At 48.6% G+C, this 24,598-nt stretch overlaps 1 protein-coding gene across 2 annotated transcripts in view; it reads right to left on the minus strand.

Moving 5' to 3' along the window:
- Positions 1–24,598, minus strand: part of GRAMD4 (GRAM domain containing 4) — a 150,190-nt gene that overhangs the window by 97,241 nt on the left and 28,351 nt on the right. For both annotated transcript variants that reach the window (XM_040412259.1, XM_040412250.1), the window contains exon 2: positions 16,786–16,993. In XM_040412259.1, the coding sequence (XP_040268193.1) occupies positions 16,786–16,993 (208 nt within the window). The remainder of the gene's footprint in view (positions 1–16,785; positions 16,994–24,598) is intronic.

The following is a 24,598-nucleotide window of genomic DNA, read 5'->3' on the forward strand; positions in this document are numbered from 1 at the left end:
CACTGGTGCCTTGCAGCACTGGGAGCCTAGATTCAAATCAAACCAAGGACAATATCTGCATGGAGTTTGTATGTTCTCCCAGTGTTTGCATACGTTTCCCCTGGGTGCTCCGGTTTTCTCCCACACTCCAAAGACATACTGAAAGGGAGCATAGATTGCGAGCCCCACTGTGGATAGCAAGTGATGATAATGTCTGTAAAGTGCTGTGGAATATGTTGGTGCTACATAAGGGGTTGTCTCACTTCAGCAAATAGCATTTAGAATGTAGACAAAGTTAAAGGGGTTATCCCATGAGTAATGTAAAAAAATAAATAAATCTGACATCATACAGTACATGACAATCTCTTTCTAACAAAGCTAGATCCAGCCCTGTACCTCACATGGATCCAGAGATCTCCATATTCATTGCTCTGCTAGATTTATATAAAGCTGGCAGCTCAAGGGGAGTGTCTTTTCTGCTGCAGCTAAAAGGGGCGTGTCTCAGCTCTCCCTATCACAGCTCAAGGGGAGTGTCTTTTCTGCTGCAGCTAAGGGGGCGTGTCTCAGCTCTCCCCATCAGCTCAAGGAGGAGTGTCTTTTCTGCTACAGCTAAGGGGGCGTGTCCATGCTCTCCCTATCACAGCTCAAGGGGAGTGTCTATTCTGCTGCAGCTAAGGGGGTGTGTCCATGCTCTCCCCATCACAACTCAGGAGGCAGCTGAAGGATGAAACTGAGCATGTGCGACCATCTCAGTGAGGCGGACAAAAAAAAAGAAGAAAACAAACAGCAAGTGGCGCTATACAGATACATTTTATTGAATAACCCAGTGGCTATGCTAAATCTTTAATTACATGCAATTACAAAAGTATTCATATGCAGGTGCTGGTTTGAAAACTGTAGAACATTTTTTGTGGGATAACCCCTTTAATACAAGGCAGTTACTAATGTATTGCTATTATCCATATTGCTTCCGTTGCTGGCTTGAATCATTTTTCCACCACATTATACACGGCTCGTTTCCATGGTTACAACCACACTGCAATCGGTTAGTGGTGTTCGTGCTTGCACACTATAAGAAAAGGCGTCAGCCTCTCTGGTGGCCGGGACCGTGGGAGCGCACTTAGACTAGTGCTTTTTCCTATAGTGTGCAAGCACGGCCATCACTGCTGGATTACAGGGTGGACTGTAACCATGGAAACGAGCCATGTATAATGTGATGGAAAAATGAATCAAATCAGCAAAGGAAGCAATATGGATAATAACAATACATTAGTAAGTGGCTTGTATTAACGTTCTCTACATAATAAATGTTTTTGCTTAAAGGGATTCTGTCACCTGGATTTTAGTGACAGAGCTTTTAACATCATCACATCAGTCTGCTCGTTTTGTATTAAAATATACTAGTATTACTACCCTAAGTGTTGTCATTTGTCTAGAAAATCGCTTTTATTAATATGGTAATTACCTGAGTAAGGAGCCCAAGGGGCTGTCCCTCCGGCCGTTGGAGCACAGACGCGTCCCTTCTCCTGGAGCCCAGCACTGCCCCACTGCTAATTTATTCACTCCTCATTGCCAGCTGGAGCATGTGCAGTGCGTCCTGTTAGGCCGATTCCAGGCGCTGACATGTGTATCCACGGCGCATGCGTGAGCTTATGGCTCAGCGAACGCATTCCGTGGATACACATGTCAGCGCCTGGAATCGGCCTCACAGGACGCACTGCACATGCACCAGCCGGCAATGAGGAGTGAATAAATTAGCAGTGGGGCGGTGCTGGGCTCCAGGAGAAGGGACGCATCTGGGCTCCTTACTCACGTAATTGCCATATTAATAAAAGTGATTTTCTAGACAATTGACACAACTTTGGGTAGTAATACTAGTATATTTTAATACAAAACGAGCAGACTGATGTGATGATGTTAAAAGCTCTGTCACAAAAATCCAGGTGACAGAATCCCTTTAAGTGAGACAAACTCCTTTAAGGCCCTTTAATATGGGCCAATACACAGACAATTAATCAGGAACAAACTGAACATTCCCAATAACTGCCTGATCGTGAGAAGAGGTGAAGGAAAGGTCCCTATTAGAGATAACATCTAGTCTGTAATGTTTAAAGAAGGTAGACGGAGTGGACCAGGTGGCAGCCTGACAAATCTGGGCCAAGGAAGCAGAGGCACCTTCCGCCCAGGAGGTTGATATTGCTCTTGTCGAATGAGCCTTCAGATTCAAAGGAGGGGCAACCCCCTTTTTCCTGTAAGCCATAGCAATAATCTTTTTTATCCAGCGGGAGATAGTTATTTTTGAAGCCCCCTGACCTCTGTTCTGCCCAGCATATTGAATTAGAAGGCGATCTGACTTCCTTATTTGCTTGGTGGCTTCCAGGTAAGACAAGAGACATCTTCTGACATCTCCGATGTGAAATCTAATTTGTCTGTCGGACCTGGCCTGTGGACAGAAAGTAGGTAATGAAATCTCCTGCTGACAGTGAAATTTAGTAAATACCTTAGGCAAAAAGGAAGGTTCATGTCTTAAAACTAATCTGTCCTGGGGCGTGGCCCAGCCGTTCATGGAGCAGGACATGTGAGCGCTGAGCTCCGCCACCAAGCCGCCATACCAGAGGCCCCAAGCCCGCAGCGCTGCTCCCCACATGGGCAAGAAACAGCCCAAGCAGCTCTCGCAAGCGGCCCTACCTCCTCCAGACTCCCTGCATCGCGGGAAGCTCTGGGGCTTTGTCCTGCACTCAGGACAGAGCGCACCGCCATCTTCTCTGCCCGACTTGGCAGCTCCGACAGACGCGATCCCCCAGCGCTGCAATGAGATACAGGAGCAGGCGCTTACAGATTCCCCTGCAACAGGGGCTTCAGCCTCTCCACCACAACCCCAGCAGGAGGACCCAGCATCCAAGATGGCGCCTGCATGTGCTGGCGCACTAGCTACTGGAGAAGTGCCCCCACAGGTCAGTGTCCAGAAGAATCACTCTGACCCACCTCTGCCATCCTCCACCCCCCCCCCCCCCCCCCCCCCGGCTCTCTGCCCCTGCAGAAGGGACCCTCCAGATTTAAATAATATTGTGGCAGTGCTCCCTGCTCCCCTTTCCCCTTTGGAATTTGAAGAAGACGACGACGACATAGGGGCTACCCACTCCATGCAGCGATACGCTGACCCCACCCCCGCTCACTGCCCATTCTCTGACTGCGAAACCAGCAGTGGTCCCCCCCACATGGAATGGGCCTCCATACTCACCCAGCTGGGGCGAGTTCCAGGCCCTAGTCACAGGGGTCACTGAAGGCCCTAGTCACAGAGGTCACTGCAACATGCCGCTCTGAAATCTCCGCAGTACGGCGTGACCTACACTCTATTGCCACCGGGGTGGGAACCCTGGAGAAGGATCTCGAAGTTACGCGGTGCTGTGTCTCTCAACTCCATACCTCAATGATCTCCTCACAGGCAGTGGGGCTTCATGACTTGCAGCGCCATTTGGAGGACTTAGACAACTGAGGGAGCAGGAACAATATTAGGATCCGTGGCCTCCCGGAGCCCCAGGGGGAGGAGGACATACAAGGAACTTTGGTCTCGCTCTTCAACAAAATTATGGGGATGTCCCATTCTACTAAGCTGGACAGGGCTCATAGAGCTCTTCAGCCCAAAGGATCCACCTCCCAACCCAGGGACATTATTTGCTGCGTCCATGACTTCACCTGGAAAGAGGCGATCATGTTGAAAGCCAGGGACTTCCGATTTCTGGATTTCCAAGGGAGCCGGGTCCAACTTTTCCAGGACTTGTCATGGATCATACTGCATAAACAACGCCATCTTCGCACCCTATTGGACTCCCTGAGGGACCATAAGATCCCGTACCGCTGGGGGTTTGCCTTTGCCCTAAATGCCCAGATAAACAGTCGCATGACGGGAGGCCATAATAGACGTAGTGTACCCTCGTCCAAAGTGCCATCTGCGGATCCTGGAGGAATGTCTCCTTCAGCAAGATCGTCGCTTCCCAAACTCGGAGGAACGTCTCTCTATCGCTGATGGCCTAGTCAGCGCATCTGGACACTCTCCATAGCCTTTCTTTTGGGTACTCCACTGTTAACGCCCGCTCGGGGCCTAGAAAGTTATAATGGTGGCGCAGTCGCCGCCTATTGACCAAGATTGTTTCTTTTCTTCTTACTGTTCTTGACTTATTGGTCTTGCTCAGGTTACTCCCCCCTTCTTTCGGGACGTGACTGGTTCGGTCCCCAGACAGCGGGATTCAGTAAGTCCGTCCTGCTGGCGGTTGGCCCAGCGGGATCGGTCCCTTTTCAGACTTTGTTAGTCTGTTCACTTCACTGATAGAATTAATGGTTTGTCTTTGTGAAGTCTTGGAGGAGTCTACGTCTTTTCTTATCCCTTATCGTTTTATACCCTTTTTTTCTCCTCTCCTCGATCTCCCCCTGTGTGTCTTTCTCTCGTTTCCTCTTCTCTTACCCCAAAGAGAGTTGCCTGAAAGAAGCCTCCCCCCTTTCCTCCCCGGAGTGATCACCCCCCTGCTCTACTGATATTACAGTCGCAGCTGGTAAGACACATTGTTACTCTACTTTACCCTAATGGTTAGGTGTGTCACCTTGAATGTTAAGGGGCTGAGCTCAAATGCCAAAAGGTGATTGGTTCTCCGGGAGCTCCGCAACCTAAGGGCAGACGTGGCTTTCTCCAAGGGACCCACTTCGACCAGACAGGATCTTTTAGTTTTGCCAAGCACCACTACCCCCACGTTTTCCTAGCTAAATCACAGTAGTAGAAAGGCAGGTGCTGCCATATTGCTGTCGGCCTCTTGCTCCATTTCAGTATCCTCCTCTCACATAGACCCTGCGGGCCGCTATGTCATTCTAGAAGGGATTTACCGAGGTCGCCCTATCGTGCTCTGTAATATGTGTATGCCCCCAACACCTCACAGCTTCTGTTTTTGCGTTGAGTACTATGTAAACTTCAAGACCTGCCCCGAGCGGCATGGATCCTAAGTGGAGATTTTAATATGCTTTTCTCCAAGAATGCTGATCGATTGTCCCTTCTCTCCCCACCTTTGACCCAGTGTCGCCAGGCTAGGCATTTTCACAGCACGATTCGGTCTTTTGCCCTTTACAACCTCTGGATAGTGGATACCCCCTCAAGTCGAATGTTCACCTTCTATTCCTCCCCCCCCCCCCCCCCCCCCCCCCCCCCCCCCCCCCCCCCCAACACTCTGACCTTAAAGATGATGTGTGATATTTCCATTGGACTTATCTCCTGGTCAGATCACGCCCCCATCACTCTCACCCTTTCCTCCCAGCCTGTCACTGGCGCCTAAATGACTCCCTACTGAAATAGCCATCTACCAGTGTGGACATTGAGGGGTATTTAGGAACGTTCCTCAGCGAAAAAACACAGGCTCGGTCTCATCCCAGGCCGTGCTTTGGGAAGCCCATAAGGCAGTAGTTAGAGGCCAGTGTATTGCACTGGCCTTGCAACTTAAAAAACACACAACACTTCGGGTTCGGGAGCGCACGGCTCAAATTAACTCTCTACAATCCCGATCGAGCCCTAAGCCAAGCCTTTCTCTCCTCATGGAGTTAGTGGAGACCCGCGCAAAACTGAAGGACGCCTTCATACATAATGTGGAACGCATGCTGCTCTACTCCAAGCAGAGACATTATGAGAAGGGAAACAAAGCCCACACCATTTTGGCCCATCAGCTACGGGACTCTGCCTCCAAAAGTACTCCCCAGGCTGTGAAAGACACAACTGGCTGCCCCCAATACCATCGCGAAGCGATAGCCCGATGCTTTCCTGATTATTACTCTAAATTATATAACCTCACCAGCAAACACCCGCACACTCCACCGCTACCCCACATACGGGATTACCTATCCTCTTGTAAATTGCCCAGGCTCTCCTGGAGGCGGCTGCCTTCCTGAACAGCCCCATATAAGCTGAGGAACTAGGGGACATGATTAAAACTCTCCCCCCAGACAAATCCTCAGGACCTGATGGGTTCACAGACTTGTACTACAAAACGTTTCAATCAGAGCTCTCCCCTCGCCTCCTGGTCTTACTTAACTCGTTTTTATTAGGTTCCCCAATCCAGTCGTCAATGCTGTCATCCCACATTGTAGTCATCCACAAGACAGGTAAAGATCCCCAGGATTGCTCTAACACAGATCTTTAAATCTTTACTTGCATTCTCGCCACTCGCTTTAATGTGTGGCTCCCCACCCTGGTTCATAAAGATAAGGTGGGGTATATCCCTTACCATCAAGGTGGAGATAACACTCGCCAGGTAATTGAATTTAAATTGACGTAGTGACTCGCATCGCAACCCCCACAATAGTTTTAAGTCTTGACGCAGAGAAGGCCTTCGACTGGTCCTTCTTATTCGAAACCCTTCGAACCTACGGTATCACGGGACCCTTTTTACAAGCCACTTTCAGCCTCTACTCTGCCCCCTCGGCGCTTATCAAGCTGCCTTTCTGCTCCTCCACTCCGTTTAATATTTCTAATGGAATGCGTCAGGGTTGCCCACTCTCACCGCTTATCTTTGCACTATGTATAGAACCCCTGGCATCGCACAGCCGTATGGCTGAACCCTGACATCCAGGGACTTAAAGTACGGGACAAGGAATTTAAGATTTCCCTTTATGCGGACGATGTGCTCCTTACCCTGACCAATCCCCATATCACACTTCCTAATCTACAAAAAGCCTTATCACAATACGGTGCCCTCTCAGGAAATAAGGTTAATACTTCTAAGACAGAGGCCCTGCCCATTTCTATACCCACCCAAGACCTAGCACTGCTTCGAAGTAACTTCCCTCATCGTTAGTCAGATGCCTTGCTAAAGGGGTTTATATTATCCCTACGTACGCCTCCCTGTATTCCAGTAACTTCCCTCCCCTCTTTCGAGAGCTTAAGTTCCTCCTCGCTAAATGGAAACCCCTGTATATATCTCTGTTAGGGCGCATAGCAGCAGTCAAGAGGTCTCTCCTCCCGAAATTGCTCTACTACTTTGAGACCCTCCCAGTGCGGACCCTATGTCAGAACTACGTCTCCTCCAACAGGCCATTTTCGATTTCATTTGGCAAGGTAAACGCCACTGCATCCCCCACAAAGGTCATGTTTGCGGCCATAGACAGAGGCAGCCTATTGGTCTCCAATATCATGCACTATTACTGGGCTTCTCATCTACGTGTCATCCCATTTTGGGCATCCCAACAGGCATACACCAAATGGGTGGAAGTTGAAAAGCTCTGGCTTGCTCAGATTCATCCGAATACACTAATATGGCAACAGACTCCTGTTGCCCCCCACACTCCCCTTCTGGGGCCCATGGCATTTACCAAGCATATACGGGAAACCTGCCACAGCAGATTTAGCTTCCCAGCACTCCTCCATGATCTCCTTCCTTTCCAATCCAGCTATCCCCTCTAGCTTAACCACCTCTATGGCCCAGGTCTGGTCGTCGTCAGGTCTCTTTTTCTTAGCGGACATTGTAGATGTTGCTACTTTGACACTTAAATCCTTTGCGCAGTTCCAGGAGCAATCGAAAGTACCGACGACAGAGACTCCACTATTTCCAGTAGGGCTGCACGATATGGGAATTTTGTGCGATTGCGATTAGGGCCCTAAAAATTGCGATAACGATATGCGATGCAATATTTTAAGGGAATTGTGCTAGAGGTCTATTTGCTTGGATTTTCCCATATGAGCCGCTGACGCGGCTGGGTACGCGCTGTGTTGTGGGGGGGATCTGTGGAGGATGCTGCTGTGGGGGATCTGTGGAGGATGCTGCTGTGGGGGATCTGTGGAGGATGCTGCTGTGGAGGATGCTGTTGTGGGGGGGGATCTGTGGAGGATGCTGTTGTGGGGGGGGATCTGTGGAGGATGCTGCTGTGGGGGATCTGTGGAGGATGCTGTTGTGGGGGGGGATCTGTGGAGGATGCTGTTGTGGGGGGGGGGATCTGTGGAGGATGCTGCTGTGGGGGGGGGGATCTGTGGAGGATGCTGCTGTGGGGGGGGGGGGATCTGTTGAGGATGCTGCTGTGGGGGGGGGGTCTGTGGAGGATGCTGCTGTGGGGGATCTGTGGAGGATGCTGCTGTGGGGGATCTGTGGAGGATGCTGTTGGGGGGGGGGATCTGTGGAGGATGCTGCTGTGGGGGATCTGTGGAGGATGCTGTTGGGGGGGGGGGGATCTGTGGAGGATGCTGTTGTGGGGGGGGGGGTCTGTGGAGGATGCTGCTGTGGGGGGGGAATCTGTGGAGGATGCTGCTGTGGGGGGGAATCTGTGGAGGATGCTGCTGTGGGGGATCTGTGGAGGATGCTGCTGTGGGGGATCTGTGGAGGATGCTGCTGTGGGGGATCTGTGGAGGATGCTGCTGTGGGGGATCTGTGGAGGATGCTGCTGTGGGGGATCTGTGGAGGATGCTGCTGTGGGGGATCTGTGGAGGATGCTGCTGTGGGGGATCTGTGGAGGATGCAGCTGTAAGGGGATCTGTGGAGGATGCTGCTGTGGGGGATCTGTGGAGGATGCTGCTGTGGGGGATCTGTGGAGGATGCTGCTGTGGGGGATCTGTGGAGGATGCTGCTGTGGGGGATCTGTGGAGGATGCTGCTGTGGGGGATCTGTGGAGGATGCTGCTGTGGGGGAATCTGGAGGGAGGATGCTGTTGGGGGGGGGGGATCTGTGGAGGATGATGTTGTGGTGGGGGGGATCTGTGGAGGATGCTGTTGTGGGGGGGGATCTGTGGAGGATGCTGTTGTGGGGGGGGGATCTGTGGAGGATGCTGTTGTGGGGGGGGGGATCTGTGGAGGATGCTGCTGTGGGGGATCTGTGGAGGATGCTGCTGTGGGGGGGAATCTGTGGAGGATGCTGCTGTGGGGGGGGAATCTGTGGAGGATGCTGCTGTGGGGGGGAATCTGTGGAGGATGCTGCTGTGGGGGGGGGAATCTGTGGAGGATGCTGCTGCTGTGGGGGGGGAATCTGTGGAGGATGCTGTTGTGGGGGGGGAATCTGTGGAGGATGTGTGTTGTGGGGGGGGGGAATCTGTGGAGGATGCTGTTGTGGGGGGGGGGATCTGTGGAGGATGCTGTTGTGGGGGGGGGGGATCTGTGGAGGATGCTGCTGTGGGGGATCTGTGGGTGCTGTTGTGGGGGTGGGGATCTGTGGAGGATACTGCTGTGGGGGGGGGGATCTGTGGAGGATGCTGCTGTGGGGGGGGGGGATCTGTGGAGGATGCTGCTGTGGGGGATCTGTGGAGGATGCTGCTGTGGGGGATCTGTGGAGGATGCTGCTGTGGGGGATCTGTGGAGGATGCTGCTGTGGGGGATCTGTGGAGGATGCTGCTGTGGGGGATCTGTGGGGGATCTGTGGATGCTGTGGGGGGGGGATCTGTGGAGGATGCTGTGGGGGGGGGATCTGTGGAGGATGCTGCTGTGGGGATGCTGGGGGGGGGGGGGGATCTGTGGAGGATGCTGTTGTGGGGGGGGGGGGATCTGTGGAGGATGCTGCTGTGGGGGGGGGGGGGGATCTGTGGGGATCTGTGGAGGATGCTGCTGTGGGGGGATCTGTGGAGGATGCTGCTGTGGGGGATCTGTGGAGGATGCTGCTGTGGGGGATCTGTGGAGGATGCTGTTGTGGGGGGGGGGGGGGATCTGTGGGACTGTGAGGTGCTGCTGTGGGGATCTGTGGAGGATGCTGCTGTGGGGGATCTGTGGAGGATGCTGCTGTGGGGGATCTGTGGAGGATGCTGCTGTGGGGGATCTGTGGAGGATGCTGCTGTGGGGGATCTGTGGAGGATGCTGCTGTGGGGGATCTGGGAGGATGCTGCTGTGGGGGATCTGTGGAGGATGCTGCTGTGGGGGATCTGTGGAGGATGCTGCTGTGGGGGATCTGTGGAGGATGCTGCTGTGGGGGATCTGTGGAGGATGCTGCTGTGGGGGATCTGTGGAGGATGCTGCTGTGCGGGGATCTGTGGAGGATGCTGCTGTGGGGATCTGTGGAGGATGCTGCTGTGGGGGATCTGTGGAGGATGCTGCTGTGGGGGATCTGTGGAGGATGCTGCTGTGGGGGATCTGTGGAGGATGCTGCTGTGGGGGATCTGTGGAGGATGCTGCTGTGGGGGATCTGTGGAGGATGCTGCTGTGGGGGATCTGTGGAGGATGCTGCTGTGGGGGATCTGTGGAGGATGCTGCTGTGGGGGATCTGTGGAGGATGCTGCTGTGGGGGATCTGTGGAGGATGTGCTGTGGGGGATCTGTGGAGGATGCTGCTGTGGGGGATCTGTGGAGGATGCTGCTGTGGGGGATCTGTGGAGGATGCTGCTGTGGGGGATCTGTGGAGGATGCTGCTGTGGGGGATCTGTGGAGGATGCTGCTGTGGGGGATCTGTGGAGGATGCTGCTGTGGGGGATCTGTGGAGGATGCTGCTGTGGGGATCTGTGGAGGATGCTGCTGTGGGGGATCTGTGGAGGATGCTGCTCTGCTGTGGGGGATCTGTGGAGGATGCTGCTGTGGGGGATCTGTGGAGGATGCTGCTGTGGGGGATCTGTGGAGGATGCTGCTGTGGGGGATCTGTGGAGGATGCTGCTGTGGGGGATCTGTGGAGGATGCTGCTGTGGGGGATCTGTGGAGGATGCTGCTGTGGGGGATCTGTGGAGGATGCTGCTGTGGGGGATCTGTGGAGGATGCTGCTGTGGGGGATCTGTGGAGGATGCTGCTGTGGGGGATCTGTGGAGGATGCTGCTGTGGGGGATCTGTGGAGGATGCTGCTGTGGGGGATGTGTGGAGGATGCTGCTGTGGGGGATCTGTGGAGGATGCTGCTGTGGGGGATCTGTGGAGGATGCTGCTGTGGGGGATCTGTGGAGGATGCTGCCTGTGGGGGATCTGTGGAGGATGCTGCTGTGGGGGATCTGTGGAGGATGCTGCTGTGGGGGATCTGTGGAGGATGCTGCTGTGGGGGATCTGTGGAGGATGCTGCTGTGGGGGATCTGTGGAGGATGCTGCTGTGGGGGATCTGTGGAGGGTGCTGCTGTGGGGGATCTGTGGAGGGTGCTGCTGTGGGGGATCTGTGGAGGATGCTGCTGTGGGGGATCTGTGGAGGATGCTGCTGTGGGGGATCTGTGGAGGATGCTGCTGTGGGGGATCTGTGGAGGATGCTGCTGTGGGGGATCTGTGGAGGAAGCTGCTGTGGGGGATCTGTGGAGGATGCTGCTGTGGGGGATCTGTGGAGGATGCTGCTGTGGGGGATCTGTGGAGGATGCTGCTGTGGGGGATCTGTGGAGGATGCTGCTGTGGGGATCTGTGGAGGATGCTGCTGTGGGGGATCTGTGGAGGATGCTGCTGTGGGGGATCTGTGGAGGATGCTGCTGTGGGGGATCTGTGGAGGATGCTGCTGTGGGGATCTGTGGAGGATGCTGCTGTGGGGGATCTGTGGAGGATGCTGCTGTGGGGGATCTGTGGAGGATGCTGCTGTGGGGGATCTGTGGAGGATGCTGTGTGGGGGATCTGTGGAGGATGCTGCTGTGGGGGATCTGTGGAGGATGCTGCTGTGGGGGATCTGTGGAGGATGCTGCTTGTGGGGGATCTGTGGAGGATGTGTTGTGGGGGGGATCTGTGGAGGATGCTGTTGTGGGGGGGGGATCTGTGGAGGATGCTGTTGTGGGGGGGATCTGTGGAGGATGCTGTTGTGGGGGGATCTGTGGAGGATGCTGTTGTGGGGAATCTGTGGAGGATGCTGTGTGGGGATCTGTGGAGGAGCTGCTGTGGGGGATCTGTGGAGATGCTGCTGTGGGGGATCTGTGGAGGATGCTGCTGTGGGGGATCTGTGGAGGATGCTGCTGTGGGGGATCTGTGGAGGATGCTGTTGGGGGATCTGTGGAGGATGCTGCTGTGGGGGATCTGTGGAGGATGCTGCTGTGGGGGATCTGTGGAGGATGCTGCTGTGGGGGATCTGTGGAGGATGCTGCTGTGGGGGATCTGTGGAGGATGCTGCTGTGGGGGATCTGTGGAGGATGCTGCTGTGGGGGATCTGTGGAGGATGCTGTTGTAGGGGATCTGTGGAGGATGCTGTTGTAGGGGATCTGTGGAGGATGCTGTTATAGGGGATGTGTGCTATGACACATAGGGCCATGAGGGGGGGCAGCATAAGACATATAGCATCTTATGCTGGTCCCCCTCATGGCCCTATGTGTCCCCTCATGCGTCGCAAACTGTAGGGCCAGAACCCAGAGCAAACTGTAGGGCCAGAACCCAGAGCAAACTGTAGGGCCAGAACCCAGAGCAAACTGTAGGGCCAGAACCCAGAGCAAACTGTAGGGCCAGAACCCAGAGCAAACTGTAGGGCCAGAACCCAGAGCAAACTGTAGGGCCAGCACCCAGAGCAAACTAAACAACTAGGACCAGAGTAAACTAAACTAGAACCAGAGTAAACTAAACTAGAACCAGAGTAAACTACACAACTAGAACCAGACTACAAGAGGCAATAATTGATAAGGGCTCTATTAGAAAGAATGATTTTTGGGCCATAATCATGCTGCCAGTCAGACAATAAATGAGCAAACGCTTGTCTGTCAGCTGATTTGCATCTTTCATCAGAGATGTGCTGCCGATAATCAATAGAACTGAATGAGGGAGGAATGACAGCGGTAACCTGCCTGTGTAATCAGCCAGTACTAACGAGTGTCAATCAACGTGTTTAATGTCCATCAGTGCGCGTCCTGTCCGAATATCAGGCAGTCTAAAAAAGCCTTTATACTCACAAAAGGAGATAGACCTAATTTAAAGATAACAATATTTCAAAAGATAAGCAAGAGCCAACATGACTGGTCAGGGGCATTGAAACAGAGCATGGAATTCTGGGTACACTCTTTTGCCTCTAAAATGTTACTAGCCGATGCAGATCTGTCTTGTCTAGTTGCAGCCTGCTTACTGCGGAGAACAACACCCATACAGCATTGTCATTATTAGTGTTGAGCGAATTGTCGAAGTCGACCCGTCTCCGCATTAAAACGTATGGGCTCCGGCGGGGGTGAACAGAGTTATCACTGAAGGCTCAAGAGACTTAAGTGAATAACTTTGGCCATCGATTTTTAAACTTGAAATCCATTTTACAACATGGATCCGAAGTCTGCTTCAGTACCGGCTGTCACGTCAGTACCTAAGCAGACTTCGGATCCAAGTTTAAAAATCAAATCCCTAAGTTATTCATCGAAGTCCCACAAGACTTTGTTGATAATGAATTTGCCTTGCCAAAGCCCATACATTTGAATGCTGTATGGAGACGAATCTCCGTACAGCATTCAAACAAAGTTTTGAACGAGTTGACTGCAGATCTAGGATCCGAAGCTCAATTTGGTCAACACTAGTTATTATGCATCACTCCCACTGTTCAATAACACAAATTAAAAGCAGTGAAATTGGAGATCACTCCGAAACTCAAAAGTGTGTGCCCAGAGTCAGGGGTATACATTGGTGCAACCATACAGCATTTGTGCAACCTGTACAGCTGCACAGGGGCACTACTATCTTCATACTTACCTGCATTCTGACACTCCAACAAACCAGCAGTAAAATACATTGACAGGACCTTTCTTTGAGTCCTCTCGAGGGATCGACCGATATAGATTTTTTAGATCAGATACTGATACCAATAACCTGTGAACTTTCAGGTCGATAGCTTATACCGATATTATGTGCATTTTTTTTTTTTTTTTTTTTTTTTAACCACCTCAGCTCCCCAAGCTTAAACACCCTTAATGACCAGGCCACTTTTTACACTTCTGCACTACACTACTTTCACGGTTTATTGCTCGGTCATACAACTTACCACTCAAATGAATTTTACCTCCTTTTCTTCTCACTAATAGAGCTTTCATTTGGTGGTATTTCATTGCTGCTGACATTTTTACTTTTTTTTGTTATTAATCGAAATTTACCGAATTTTTTGCAAAAAAAATGACATTTTTCACTTTCAGTTGTAATTTTTTTTTTTTTTAAACTACATTTCTATGTAAATTTTTCACTAAATTTATTGTTCTACATGTCTTTGATAAAAAAAAAAATGCAATAAGTGTATATTTATTGGTTTGGGTAAAAGTTATAGCGTTTACAAACTATGGTGCAAAAATGTGAATTTACGCACTTTGACTTTCTGAGCACCTTTCCTGAGGTTCTACAATGCCCAGACAGTAGAAACACCCCACAAATGACCCCATTTCGGAAAGTAGACACCCTAAGGTATTCGCTGATGGGCATAGTGAGTTCATGGAAGTTTTTATTTGTCACAAGTTAGCGGAAAATTATTTATTTATTTTTCTTACAAAGTCTCATATTCCACTAACTTGTGATAAAAAATAAAATTTTACATGAACTCATCATACCCCTCACGGAATACCTTGGGGTGTCTTCTTTCGGAAATGGGGTCACTTGTGGGGTATTTATACTGCCCTTGCATTTTAGGGGCCCTAAAGTGTGAGAAGTAGTTTGGAATCCAAATGCGCAAAAGTACTCATTGGAATTTGGGCCCCTTTGCGCACCTAGGCTGCAAAAAAGTGTCACACATTTGGTATCGCCGTACTCAGAAGAAGTAAGGCAATGTGTTTTGGGGTGTATTTTTACATATACCCATGCTAGGTGAGATAAAGATCTCTGTAAAAGACAACTTTTCCAATTTTTTTTATACAAAGTTGTCATTTTACAGAGATATTTCTCACACACAGTATGGGTATATGTAAAAATACACCCCAAAACACATTGCCCTACTTCTCCTAAGTACGGCGATACCACATGTGTGACACTTTTTTGCAGCCTAGGTGCGCAAAGGGGCCCAAATTCCAATGAGTACCTTTTAGAAGGGCATTTTTAGGCATTTGGATTCCAGACTTCTTCTCAGGCTTTAGGGCCCCTAAAATGCCAGGGCAGTATAAATACCCCACATGTGACCCCATTTTGGAAAGAAGACACCCCAAGGTATTCCGTGAGGGGCATGGAGAGTTCATGTAAAATTTTATTTTTTGTCACAAGTTAGTGGAATATGAGACTTTGTAAGAAAAAAATAAATAAATAAATCATTTTCCGCTAACTTGTGTGTCCCCTCTGGTGGTCGATCCAAGCAAAAGGGACCAGGTATATCAGATATACATTTCTGGGGTTAAAAAAAATCACATCTACAGCCTGCCAGCGAATGATCGCTGGCAGGCAGGCTGTAGATGAACTCGTTTACCTTCCGATCCTGTGAACGTGCGCTGCTGTGCGCGTTCACAGGAAATCTCTCGTCTCGCGAGATGACGCGCCGATGCGTCCAGGAGGAATAACCCGGCCGCCCGCAGGACGCATCCCTGCGTTAGGCGGTCGGGAGGTGGTTAAATGGCAATCAGCACATAGAAGATTTTTATTTATTTTTTATATTTTAATAGTTTAGACTTTTCAGACGTGGCGATATGGGATATGTTTATTTATATATTTTATATGTATAATTGGGAAAGGGGGTGATTTAGACTTAATATTTTGGTGTGTTTTTATTTTACTTTTTTAATGTATTTTTTACTTTTTATTTAATAACCATTTCCCCCTTAGAGGCTAGAACCTGGGATCTTTTAATCCCTTGTCCTATTCACCATAATAGAGCTCTATTAGCATGAATAGGACTTCACACTCTCCCTGCTGTCCTGTGCATAGTACACACAGCAGCAGGGAGATTACCATGGCAGCCAGGGCTTCAGTAGCATCCTGGCTGCCATGGTAACTGATCGGAGCCCCAGGATTACACTGCTGGGGCTCCGATCAGAAGCTGCCACTGCACCACCAATGAAGAGGAGGGGAGGGGACCCTGTGGCTACTGCCACCAATGACTTTAATATTGGGGGGTTGGGGGCCCACTGCGCCACCAATGATTTTAATACTGAGGGGGTGGGGGCGCACAGCGCCACCAATGTTTTTAATACTGGGGAGGGCGCACTGCGCCACCAATGATAATTAACGTTTAATACAGGAGGCGGGTGTGTCGGCGCAGAACCACATAGCCGGCACCCTGCCTCTGACAGGGAGCTGCGATCAGCGGCAGCAGTTAACCCCTCAAGTGCGGCATCTGAGGGGTTAACTGCCGCTGATCGCAGCTTCCGGTCATATAGGCTGGGCACCGCCTCCTGTATTTGTATTAGACGTTAATTATCATTGGTGGCGCAGTGCGCCTGCCCCTCCTCCTCACGTCTCTCCTCTTTGGCAGTGCAGCACAGGCGGGAGGGAGAGAGCGACTCCTTCTCCCCTGTGCTGCTGAGGGAACATGAGGGCGCTGACAGCAGCGCGCTGGACGCATTATCGGCATATCAGCAAGGTTAGATACCGATAACTTTAAAAACCATGAATATCGGCCGATAATATCGGTAACTCACTAGTCCTCTCCATTATATGAATGAGCTCAGGAGCCCTGTCAATGTATTTTACTGCTGGTTTGTGGGAGCACAGCGTCAGAATGCAAGTGAGTATGAAGATAAAAATTACATAGCCGAAATCAGCACCACTTACACTATACACCACTAACTCTAGTTTGCCTTTAAAGCAGTAAGAATGTTCCTACTGTCTAGTAGACTGCATGTAAGGACCTGAGCTAATGAACTTCATAGTGCATACCTAGTGATAATTCTTGCTAGAGAAACATAAAAGGTGTGCTTTAAGATGAACTATTAGACAGCAAGGAAATATACAAATTGTTCTTGCAAAAAGGCCCCTTCTGTATGTACCCCTGTCCAGAGTCACTTATAAAAGAAAAGAACAATGCCAAATTGTGGGTTACAAAAGCAAGCACTCACAGGATCTTTCAAATCTTCATCTTCTTTTGATGATCGAGTTATTTTCAGGGTGATTTCATCGCCACATTCTGTATCAGAAGCATTGGGAGACTCGGCTAAGTACGGGAACTCTTCTCTCTTCGGACCTCTGAACCTGATCTTGTCCAGTCTCCTTAGCATGTTCTGCACGGCACCTTTCTGCTTCACTTTAACATGACTGTTTATGTCGCTGTAAGGTGAAAAAAAGGAAGACATTTAGAAAACAGGCAGAGCTTCAGCATTGCAGACATTGTCTGGCTGCACATACTTAACTTTCCAAACTCCACGCCCAAGTAAAGCATGTGACAGATTAACACTGGCTGCAAACGTTACCAGGCTGGATAATTAAAGTTCTCCAGACTTAAAAAAAAAAAAAATCCATTCTATCTTCACCCACGTGGAAGGAAGATTGTTTAGTAAGCATTTACCCATTCCTCACTCTGCCAATGTCGCGATCAGTGCGTTTACATGGCCCAAAGCAAAAATAATTCAGTATGAACGATCCTAATTACGGTCATTCATCCTCCATTCAGTTGTCATTTTGTTGAAAGCACGTCCCGTTTACATAGGGAAATGTGCTGATCCCAAACTATTTCAGGTGAAGGATGCCATCACCCAATAAATGTGCATTTTTTTTCTCAAGTGATCATCAGCATCTTTACACAGGAAAATGATCTGGAACAAACATTTCTATGAATATATTAATTCCCAATAATTCGCCCAATCCTCACCAGTGTAAAAAGGCATAAGACTGGTGTGTATTTTGAAATTAGATTAATTAATCTTTGCATTGAGCTGTAAATATTTTCATGATATATAAGCAATGGGGAAAAATAAGAACAAATAAGTGACGCTAGGGAGATGCAGCAGCGGCCGTGCAGGGATCAGGAACGACACGGGTGTCGGGGAGTGGGTTAAGCATTACCTATATGAGGGGCATGTTTTATACTTTGGATAACCCCTTAAATAAAAAGATAGTAGTCATAAGATTGATAGTTGTGCTGTGGGCACCACTCCAGAGTACCTGGAGCAAAGCTATGGAAACACTGGCAGAACATAGGCTCTCCATACAAATATTTCCCCTGGTCATAGGAGAACCTACAATTGGAGTGCCAGAAAGCAATTAAAAGTTAAAGTAATCTTCATAAATGACACCCAAGGCAATGTACGAGGTACAATAAAGGTTCCAAGTCAACGTGCACATTGCCACATTAGTTTCCATTGTATTAAATGCATGAAATATATGCACTACTCACAAAAAGTTAGGGATATTTGGCTTTTGGGTGAAATTTCAGGATGAACCCAAAATGCACTCCAACCTTTACAGGTGAACTTAATGTGATCTTCTCAAAAAATTTGAATGCACGTGTCCAACTGTTCAATGTTTCAGTACTTTTTGCACAACTTGCTGTTCTCTAACAAGGAGCTTAACAGCAAAATTCACAACAGGTGTTTGATCCATGAATCGCCCAACAATTTTCCTGGTTTAATTAGAATTGATATTTAAAACAGTCCTCCTCATCATGCTGATCACATTTTGACATCATGAGACAAAGACAACACCTAACAGTTGATCAACAGTACCTCACCATTGCACGGCTTCAAGCAGAATGTTCTCAGACGGAAGTGGACACTGAGCTTAGAGTGTGATCAAGGGTTGCTACTGACATACAGAGGGACTGGAAGAGTCACAGAAAGGCATAGAAGTGGGTGTCCTTTGGCCTCATTCCACATTGATGACTACTTCATTGTGAACAATGCCCTGTGGAACAGGAAAATGAATGCCACACAACTCCAGGCCCATTTAAAGGGAGGTGAGAGGCACCCAAGTGTCATGTCAGACCATTGAAAACCATTTACATAAGCGTGGTCTGAGTGCTGGATGACCTGCAAGGGTACCTGACCACACCACTATGCACAGGCATTATCGTCTTGCATGGGCCAGGGAGCATCTACGCTGGACGAGGGACCAGTGGTCCTCAGTGCTGTTCACAGATGAAAGTCAACTCACGCTGAGCAGAAATGATGGCCGCCAACAATGTTGGATACATCAAGGAAAGCGCTATGCATCAGCCACTGTTGACACCAGACGAGCCTTTGGTGGTGGTGTCACATTGTGTGCAGATGTGTCTAGTCAATACAGAACTGCTCTACACTTTGTGAATGGTACAGTGACAAGTCCATCCTACTTGATTTGTGTCTCTGCATGAACAACACAGGCCTAATTTCATCTTCATGGATAACAATGTGCCAGCTCATCGAGGTTGCATTATTAGGGAATGGCTGCTGAAGATCGGGGTACTTCAAATGCAGTGGCCTGCAACTTATCAAGACCTAAATCCCATTAAAAACCAATGGGATCAGCTGAGTCGCCGTGTGGAGGCTAGTAACCCTATACCCCAGAACCTCAATGACCTGAGGTCCGCCCTTCAAGAGGAGTGGGATGCCATGCCTCAGCAGAAAAAAGTCGACTTGTGAACAGCATGAGACATCATTGTCAAGCTGTAATTGATGCTCAAGGCCACATGACAAGTTATTGAGACATTGACATTTTTGTAGGGATATACCCACCACTGTTGTTGGCTTTTGTTTCAATAAATTGTTTGAGATGAGGAAATCACCATTGCATGCTTCTATTTAAATGCCCTACTTTCATGATATAAATCACTATAGTGTGAACTTTTTACGTTTTCCATAAATTTCACCCGAAAGCTAAATGTCCCTAACTTTTTGTGAGATATATATATTTATTTATTTTCAAAAATAGTTTGGACCTATTTCTAGAGTGTTCTTGCTATTAAAATTTGATGAATCAACCCTTTCAGAATGTATTTGCCATAGCACCCACTCCAGTCAAACAGTGGATTTTGCCAGGGAAAGCCCAAGCCAGACAATGCAGTATTACAAGGGAACCTCCCTTATAGAGACTCTCTGTTCAGGTTCATAGAGGGTGATCCTTGCTGCATCATGACCTTATGACCTAACAGGAGTGTTCTTCAACCTATCTGGGAATTCTATGTTTTATAATTGCCCAATAAAAAGAATTCAGTTCACATTTTGCATCCTTTTTGCAGGCTCCTTGACCTAATGTGCACATCTGCCAAGGCTTCTTGATAGAACTTGGTGGCCCTTAGCCTTGGACAGTGATGTTATAGGCTCTACAAACAGGGATGTATCATTATATGTATAGATAGTAATAATGGATTATCATATCTGTGCTAAACACTGCCTAATAGATTAGTAGCAAAAAGAGCTAAATCTTAAATATCCAACATTCCTTCTCGCATTACACATCATCTCAAACCACATGAACTTTGGACCACTGAGCGGGAGAAAAAACCAGGACATACTGCATTGTGAAAGAGCGGAAAGTTGCAATTACAAGGATTCCCACATGTAAACTAAACCACAAACATCGATCATGAGGTCCTAGGCAAAGTAAACCACAGCACGTTTTCTCCCTACAGTTGCCTTCATAACAAAAGTTTTGTTTTTACTTTTCCTTGTCTTTTTAGAGCAAAAGTCAGTGAAATTCAACAAAGGAAATGGAGACACAAGCTCAGGAAACTGCGGCCCTGGCCGCGTTAGAAAAGTGTCCTGATGAACTGTATAAAGGCTGGCAGTTTGTTTTTCATTTATCAGGCATAACTAAAGTATACTTCATAAATGCAGCCTATGAAATAATCTCTAGTACTGCTTCTTAGTCCTTAGGACGCAGCCTAATAAGGCGCTTAAAGGGGTTTTCTGGTCTCCATCAGCCACCTTTCATTTAAAGGGGTTTCCTAAATTTTAATACTGATGACCTATCCTCTGGATAGGTCATCAGTATCTGATCAGTGGGGGTTTGACATCAGGGACCCCCGCCAATTAGCTGATTGAAAAGGCACCGATTCTATTATGAGCGCTGCCACCTTCTCACAGCTTTTCTTAAGCCGGTAACGACACATTCTCCTGTCACGTGGCCTAGGAGAAGCTCAGCCCCATAGAAGTGAATCTAATGTTTGCCGATCTTTCACTTTGTAATGTACTGTAATTGCCCAATCCACAAGACCCTGTCCACTCTTCTCTCTGAAACTTCCTAAGATGTCACATGCATTCGTTTTCAGCTCATCTTCCGGTCCCTGCTGTGTCCCGTAATGTAATAAGCATGGGTGGGGGAATGGCAGGCCCTTATCCTCTGCATCCTCAGCAGCGAAGCAGCATATTGGAAAATTGTAAAGCTTATGATACAACAAATTACATTTATTTGCTGAAACTGGGAGATCCATTTAATCAATTTTGCTACCAATTAATATTCATTACAGGGTCCATTGTTTTTCCACTTCTTTTAAAATACATAATTTTGCTCTTTCTTTCCAAGCTGATTGACCCTTGACCTCACATTGTCTGCTGAGCAACAGTGGTTATCAAAGTCCTCTCTGAACAAGTCTACTGTATAAGCTGTAGCCCAGGGGCTGACAACCCATGGCTGCTGTGTAGCCCATCTGCGTCTGCTAGACTGGTAAATATGGGGATGGGTGTAGCAGTCTGCCCACTCATTTTTGTGTAGTGCAGTGGAAGACAGGAAGAGGAGGGTCGTTAAAAGGCTGTAACAGTCCTGCAGTCCTGGTCCATTCACCACAACCCTGCTGCATGGTACGTGCATAGTGATTCCAAGACTGAGCAGTCATGTCTGCTTATCTCTGCCCGAAACCTGGCCTCCTCCATGATCTCCTCCATGAGGGTGTGTAGTAAGAAGAGGGCAGGTCACAAGCACATGGAGTGCAGGTTGGGTGAGGTGGTGAGCAGCGATGCTCATGAATGAAAGGGATGGCCACTTTAGGGCAAGTCCACACTACAGTTATTTGATCAGTTATTTCCATCGGTTATTGGAAGCCAAAACAAGTGGTGAAGCCTACACAGAGATAAGGTATAATGTAAAGATCTGCACCTGTTCTGTGTTTTTGACCCACTCCTTTTGCCTCTCAATAAACTGATGGAAATAACTGACCAAATAACTGAAGCGTGAACTTGGCCTTACATAATCATGTCAAATGTATTCGAAAATGTGAACATCTTATTATAAGCTGAAGCCATGCTCCTTTATTAGCCAGACCTCCTGTCCCACATGCAGTCCTGTGTGTGCACTTATTCCCTGCATGCCCAGGGGCTGTGCAGATGAAAGTTAGGTGAAGGACAAGAGTGGTGTACAGTTGGGACAGAAAACTTAGGCTTGTTTGACACTTGCATCCTGGCCGAAACTGCCTGCCAGAACCGGATGCTACCAGAATGCTGTCCGGCCCTATTAACTATAATGGGTTCCGGCAGTGACCCAGCAGATATGCAGAAAAACAGTCTAACAAAAAACGCAGCGGTTTTTGACCGGCTGTTTCCCAGCATTCTATGCTGAAGAAGCCTGCCGGAACAGCCTGTGGGCATTGTGAAACTGGCCTTAGCAAACAAGTAGGCATGGCTCCAAGCGTCACATAACTGCTCTAGGCAGTCCTGACTACAGTGGCGTAGGTAACCATGTCCATAACCAGCTGAAAGACAACAAGCTGGGAATGGAAGATGGAAGAACAGCAGTCAGCATGCAAACCTGGGGTGGCAGACAGCAGGCATGTCTGAATCTTTTAGTAGGCAATGCAGGCATCTCTCCTATGCCCGATCTGACACTGGGCACAGAGAGAATCTGCTGCATTCAGGGTGAGACAGCTGCTGTGTTAACCATCCAGTGCCCGAAGAGTAAGGTGCACAGGTCCTATTAATCATGGATTTGGACTTCGCGGCAGATAATGCACCAGGCTGCTACTTCCACTTGGAGTGCTCTCTGTGTGGTTGGCTGCTGACCGGACAGACATAACGAGCAGTCAGTAACAGGCCAAGGTAAATGCAGGTACAGTATGCACTAATCCATTGAACAGTCGGTACATGGTGTAGTAAGGAAAAAGGGGCCGTCATTGATGGTCGGTATGTGTCACCGAGGTTCCTGGCCTCGGTGCGGCAAGAGCCGGTTTTTCTCAAGTGTCATTATTGCAGATTGCAGTCTGACACTTCAGTTGTTTAGTATGGCTGTAAAGCTGATCCGGGACGGCTTTTACTGGGAGTAGTCAAAAGTGCTGGGTGGGTGGCTACTCGTCATGTTCCAGGCTCAGTCTTGGCAGGCTTCTCAAGCAGTCAGCACTATCAGGTGGTGTGGATCTACTTCCATCTGACCGTGAAGCTGTGGAGTCCTCTGTGCTGAAGGCTGAAGACTTCAAACAGGCCTGCAGGCCGCCTGGAAGCCTGCCAGTGAACTTTTCTGTGGCTGAGCATTCAGCCGGGTGTGAACTGACACCTAGGATTCCAGGTGAACATTGTTTTGTTTTGCTGTGTATGAACAAGCACCAAGACGTATGTTTTGCCGAGTGTGAATAAAACACTGAAGTTTGATTTACAACCTGGTTCCTTGCCTCTATACTGCGTCCGCTAACCTGTCTACCAGAGTAAATCCCCACAATGGGTAGCAAAATGGAAGAGCACTCCCTTGCAGGAACTAGAAAGCTAGACAAACCTATGGTTGGGGGATCCTCCCACAGGGGAAGGTGCCTTAAGTACCCTAGAGTTGACAGCCATTGGCTGGTGAAGATTAAGGTGCAGGCGCTTGCCTTTTATGGGCCAGAAAGCATATGCAGTACGGGAAGATTGGAGAGGCCAAGCCGGCAAGCCACAGGCTGTGGCCTGCAGCAGGAGACAGCCTATGGGATTCCAGAGACCAGGCCTGGGGGTTCCGACCACTTGTACAAAAGCAGCGGCAGCAGTGGGATAAGTGAAGCGGCACAGGCCTAGGGAAGCAGGACAGCAGTGGGCATGGGCTGACAAATATAACATTAAGATGGAAAGAAAAGTAGGAGTAGTTACATTTAACTACATACTCCAAAGAAAACACATCATATTGTAACAATGCCTATAACAGAATAATGCTTGCCCTACACATAAGCTCTGGGGGTAGCTATGTTTACTTAGGAGTCGGACATTATCAGAAGAATATATGACAAAAATACCTAAAGTCTAAGGGAAGCTTTAGGGGATAAAGCAATAAAAAAAAATTCAGACGAGGACAACTATGCAACCATCATAGCCGTTTCACTCATCTGAACTTGATGCATGATGAACTCCTCTTCATTTACACAAAAGGTAATCCATTTTATGAGAGTGTACAGTGCAACCCTATAATAGACATCTAGATAATATCTAGCACACAGTACTAATATGTGCCCACAGGACAGGAAACGCTAAGAATTGGCATGTATCCAGTGTAAAGTGTTAGACAAGAAAGACGGCAACCACTCCTTTTGCTTTCTTCCTAAAGCAGGATAAATGCCAGGCCTAACAACGTTGGGAGTGCATTTACTGTATTAATATAACCATAACCCAGTACACAGCACAGATTGATTGTTAGGCTTGTAGGAGAGGAAGGATCCAGCGTATTGTATAAAATCTAAGACGTAATTAGATAATTGCAGTAAATGCACATCTTCTATATACAGCATGCAATGACTAAGACCAAACTAAATGGTTGAAACATATAAGCGTGTTAAGCTTTTACTGAGAAGATGTACGTTTACTGCAATTATCTAATAAAGCCTTGATTTTATACAACACGCTGGATCCATCCTCTCCTTCTACTTTCGCATTTACTGTATGTCTGCAAAGAGGTTAAAACATGTTCACTACATGATAACAGCAGTTCTTTGCAGTGACCATCTCAGACAGGCACCTGGGAGAAAATGTCATCTTTAAAATGTGTGACATAAAATGTCACAACAGCAATAGC

The sequence above is a fragment of the Bufo bufo genome, chromosome 1 (genome assembly GCF_905171765.1).
Source record: "Bufo bufo chromosome 1, aBufBuf1.1, whole genome shotgun sequence".
Classification (NCBI taxonomy): Eukaryota; Metazoa; Chordata; class Amphibia; order Anura; family Bufonidae; genus Bufo; species Bufo bufo.